General features: G+C 38.8%; 1 protein-coding gene across 1 annotated transcript; it reads left to right on the forward strand.

Moving 5' to 3' along the window:
* The first annotated feature begins 6 nt into the window (after window positions 1-6).
* LOC119192400 (sodium-independent sulfate anion transporter-like) lies at window positions 7-992 on the forward strand. Its single transcript, XM_037446212.1, has 2 exons — window positions 7-140; window positions 237-992. Exons 1-2 carry the CDS (start codon window positions 132-134, stop codon window positions 609-611), a joined length of 384 nt encoding a protein of 127 aa, XP_037302109.1. The 5' UTR covers window positions 7-131; the 3' UTR covers window positions 612-992.
* The last annotated feature ends 4008 nt before the right edge of the window (window positions 993-5000 follow it).

Raw genomic sequence — 5000 nt, forward strand, 5'->3', positions numbered from 1 at the left:
ACCTCATCCCAGGTGTCGGCACGTTCGTGCTGTGTCTCACGCTGCCAATCGAGCTGGGTATCCTCACCGGTGTTATAGTGAACATCATCTTCATCTTGTACCACGCGGCGCGTCCCAAGTTCTCTGTGGAGATGTTGAAGGTAAGTAAATGACGTAATACGGAACAAGTGAGTCGCACCACTGGTGCCCGGCGGCAGACTGATCTCACCAATGATGGTGCGTGTTCTCTGTTTCAGACGGAGGCGGGCGTGGAGTACCTGATGATCACGCCGGACCGCTGCTTGATGTTCCCGTCAGTGGACTACGTGCGGCGACTGGTGATCAAGTTCGCGGCGAGCGGCTCTGTGCCCGTGGTGCTCGAGTGCACGCACATCTACAGCGCTGATTACACTGCCGCCAAGAGCATCGAGCAGCTGACGGCCGACTTCCATGCGCGTCGGCAGCCGCTGTACTTCTACAACGTAAAGCCCTCCGTGTGCTCCATCTTCGAGGCGGTCGCCAAACCAGAGCACTTCGTGGTGTTCTACGAGGATGAGGAGCTAGACCGGCTGCTGGCGGCCGACGACAGACTAGCGCCCGTCAAGCAGCCGCCGCCGCCACACCACGCGTGAACCTTCTCATACGTCACGCGACCCTTACCGAGCAAGAAATATTTTCAGAGATTGATTTAAAGGAGTGTGATATTTTGCAGAGATAAGACGATATTATTATACAAGTAAACATAGCTATATGTATACTGTAGGAGCGGTCTGTACATACGTTAACGTATCCAGTAGTAGTGCCGCCGGTCCCGCGTCCATCGGCGCCGCGCCGCGTCGATGTAAAACTCCCGACTCCCGCTTGCGGCGAGCTTAAGGCTGTGCGACTTGCGAGCTGTGATCCGAGCTCCGAGCGCCGCGCAGAGCCGAGCCTCAGCGCCCCGGAGCGCACCCTAGTATTATCAATGTTCTAATAGAAACTTAATGTGAACACAAAAAGCAACAGATCGTGATAGTTGTGCGCAGTGGTTAAGTAACGATTTTATTTATTTTTAGGTGATTAAAGTACAACTTAGGATACTATCCGCGTTATTTTATTACGTAAATTGTAAAGCTGTAAGTGGCCTAGTAAGCGAAGTGTGCGAGCCGGTCCTCGCACGCGGCAGCCCTCGTCGCCCGGCGCTCCGCGGACTTGCCATTGCCGCTGCCGAGACGAGCGCGAGGCTCGACACTCGGCCTCGGTACTTATATCTGTTGTTTGTGATCCTCAACTAGTACTTAAGTAATAAATATATTTTAACAGAGCGTATAGATTTTAAATAAATTGTACTTATGACGTCGAGTGTGTGGCTGTATCTGTAAGTATGTGCGCGCATCTTTTGTGAGTGTGTGTGCGTGTGTGCGAGTCGAGTGAACGGCAATAAATACTATTCTGTCACAGTTCCAAGAACAAAGTTATTAAACTCTTTAAGAGTGCAATTCATTTGTTGTTTTATTTTTAGTATTATATACATACTAATATCATATCATAATATCTGCGGTTATTGTGATCACTGCTGACCCTCACGTCTCTCCATGTCCCAGCGGCCGATTAGGACACAAAATTACTCTAATGGTGTTAAGTACTAAAGCTATGGGTGATTCTCTGATTTGGATCCAATATTGGAAAATTGGGAGAAAATTTTAGATTTTGAAAATTTTGACGGGAAATGTAAATATGAATAATCATAAATAATCTATATACAAAAAAAAAATTACCAGAAAGTATCGGAGACGTGGCCTCTCATATTTTTACTTGCGACGGTAATGATTTTTCGTTTAATGGTTATGACTATTTTGTGATGGTACTGAGACGATGTTTATAAGTTATGACTGATTAGATGGCCTGTGGCATAATTTTATAGTAGTTTAAAAATAATACATTAGTTATATTTAATTTTTTATAAAAAAACTTGATATTTTTTTTATTTATTTATTTGCCACTTAACATCTACTTTTACAGGGTATCCGTAATACAGTACTGTTGATTTACTTATACTACTTACTTATGTTATACTATAATATTATCCTTAGTCTATGTTCTCTATCTTCAAAACTAGGTACTATAAACAATGAAATATAATGTTATACCTTACCGTATAAGGTACGGACCTTAGTGAAATACTCATGAGTACACAAAATATATTAATCTTTTCTGCAACATCGTTATTCATGCTCAAGGCGCGTGTGATAAGTGCTTTATATTAATTAATTGGTCCTTCCAGGCGGCACCACCAGCAGCCGCGGTCGCCTCCGCCTACCGAGCTATTTGTCAGGCACGGAAAACTTCACCGCTTCAAGCAAACCGGGGTTGTCGATCTTGCTAAGTATTAACTTAAGAAATATGTTACCAATGCTAGCTCTCGTCTAGTTGCCAATTCGTCGCAACCCACCATACCTACTATAAACACGTTCGGATACATTAACGGGCAGATGACATACAGCTTCTGGTACAGATACTTAGTAATTTTTTCTGAATCCGTTCTAGCATGAGACTATTTTTAGTTTCATGTGGTGACTAGATGAATGCATTGCATTCTAATTGACTCCTTATTATTTACTAGTTCATTGTACAATGCTGTAATAGCTTAACTGTTGGTAAACCCTTCTGCGCGTTTCAGCACGAAACCCAATCTTGTAGATGTTTTTTTACAGACATTTATTATATGGTTACGAAGTATCAATTCGATGTCGAGGTAAAGATACTCCGAAATCTCGAACTGTATCTTTCCTATTTAATATTACACCTTCCAGTTCATAGAGGTGGCGGTATTATCGTTTCCTTATATTGTAACATATGTATTGCTGAGGGTACGTTTCCTAAGATATGGAAAAAGACGGACGTCATACCCATACATACGATGGAATCCAAAAACATTGATTATTATTACCGACCCATCTCCATTTTCTTCACCTTGTTGAAGCTTTTTGAAAGGTTTGTATACAATAAGATTTATCCTATTTTGCATGATATCATAATTGAAGAACAGCATGGATTTGTGAAAAGAAGATTTATCGTACCAACTTACTTTTATATACGGATTATTTATTTAACAGAAAAGATCACAAAGTACAAGTCACGAAATTATTTTTAGAAACTTTTGCATTTAATGCATCGCACCAAATGGCAGATGCGATAGGTTTATGCGATGGTTCGCATATGTGACAAACAGAACTCAACGTGTTAGCATTAAGAGTTTTCATTCGAATTCTGTGACTTACTTTCGGCGTTCCACAGGGATAAATTCGGTTACCTATTTTATTTATTTTTTATAAACAGCATTTGTTACTGTTTCAAGTACTCAACATTTTTGCTTTATGCCGACGATCTTAAATTATATAGAACGATTAATAATGCTGCTGAATATCGATTATTTCCAAAAGAATAGAATAGATTTTCTCATTATTGCCATAAAAATAAAATATGTATATGAATATCTCTAAATTCCTGTCACATTATAATTTTCTTTCTTAAAATCAGTCGAATCATTTCAGTCTTGTTAAATTATAATTCTTCTTTAGTAAACTTGTTAAGTCATCCTTTCGCAGCGATAATTAGTTTTAAGAATTAGTAATACTGGTTAGTACATAAGTAATAGGAACTAATAATATTAAAATTGACCTCAACTTCTTTAAAAATAAAACATTTAAATGAAGTACATAATTAAAAAATAATAGGAATTGTTTTAGTACTTACCTTATCAAATAAATAGAAGGTTAAAATTTCTTAATCAGATGAAATTTTTCTCATGCGTGTTTTTAAATCGAAAAAAGTTAAAAGGGATTTTTTTTTATTGCTTTGACTGACTGTAAGGAGACATTGAAGTCAGGGATATTTTTTTGTTTCTTTGAATGACGAGACGAGCTTGCCGACATACAACCCGCCCATAAACGATAGAAACACATTTCAACATCTTGAATTACAAAGTATTGTTTGGTATTCCACTGCGCTCGCCATCCTGAGACATGAGATCTTAGGTCTTATTATGTCCAATAGTTACACTGGCTACAATGTCCTTCTAATCGGAACTCAACAGTGACTACACACTGCTGTAGGGCGGCAGAAATAGACATTGCGGTGGTATTTACCCAAGGGAACTCTCACATACGAGAGACATACCACCAGTATTTCATCTGACAGCCGACAATATGTTGCTCCGATCAATCTCGTCTCGCGAGATCTCGTAAAAATGTATCTAAGCGACTCAGTCTCGTAAAATATGGCCGAGATATCGCGATATTGCATTCCTTAGTCGTGCCACTTTAAAATCAGTAAAATATCATACTACATAATAAAATCCTTCTAAAGTTTACAGAGACACCGCGTTGCGTGTGAAAGGGATAACAATATAGGGAATAGGGAAGCTATGCGCGTCCGAATGCGCTTCGAACACTACGAGGCGCGAGCACTGCGCGCGAGTTACGATTCTAATTAATATAAAGCGATATTAAAATCTTGATTTAAATTAATGAATATTAGATTATATATTAAAATATACTATTATTATTCAAGTTAAGTTTTTTTTTTTTTCCCTTTTGTTATTTTTAAGTAATATGCGAAAGGTAGGTAACCCGGTTGGATCGGCTTATGTATTATGTCGCAAATCCGAAGTTTTGTACTTTCTGGACGGTTTTGTTTTATCGACGTGACAACACCGATGAGTGGACCGAGGACTTTTGTAAGCAAGTAAATGTTGTATCCCTTTTATGTGTGCGTTATGTGAGCGGTGAGAAAAGCATGGCTCGATAAAAATAAAAAAATAAAAATAAAATACTTTATTTATCTCGTAGGCGAACAAAGTTGCACTTATGATACGTCAAAACAAAGAATAAGAATAATTATTATTTCTAAACTACTATTAAAATTACTTACATAACTATGGACATTTTAAATTAGGGATAAAGTTTATACAAAAGACAAGGTACAAACCGAAGTAACCAGCTCGGGCTGGCAAGTAGTATTAGATAAATAATGTAAGCAAT

The sequence above is a fragment of the Manduca sexta genome, unplaced genomic scaffold (genome assembly GCF_014839805.1).
Source record: "Manduca sexta isolate Smith_Timp_Sample1 unplaced genomic scaffold, JHU_Msex_v1.0 HiC_scaffold_2738, whole genome shotgun sequence".
Taxonomy (NCBI): domain Eukaryota; kingdom Metazoa; phylum Arthropoda; class Insecta; order Lepidoptera; family Sphingidae; genus Manduca; species Manduca sexta.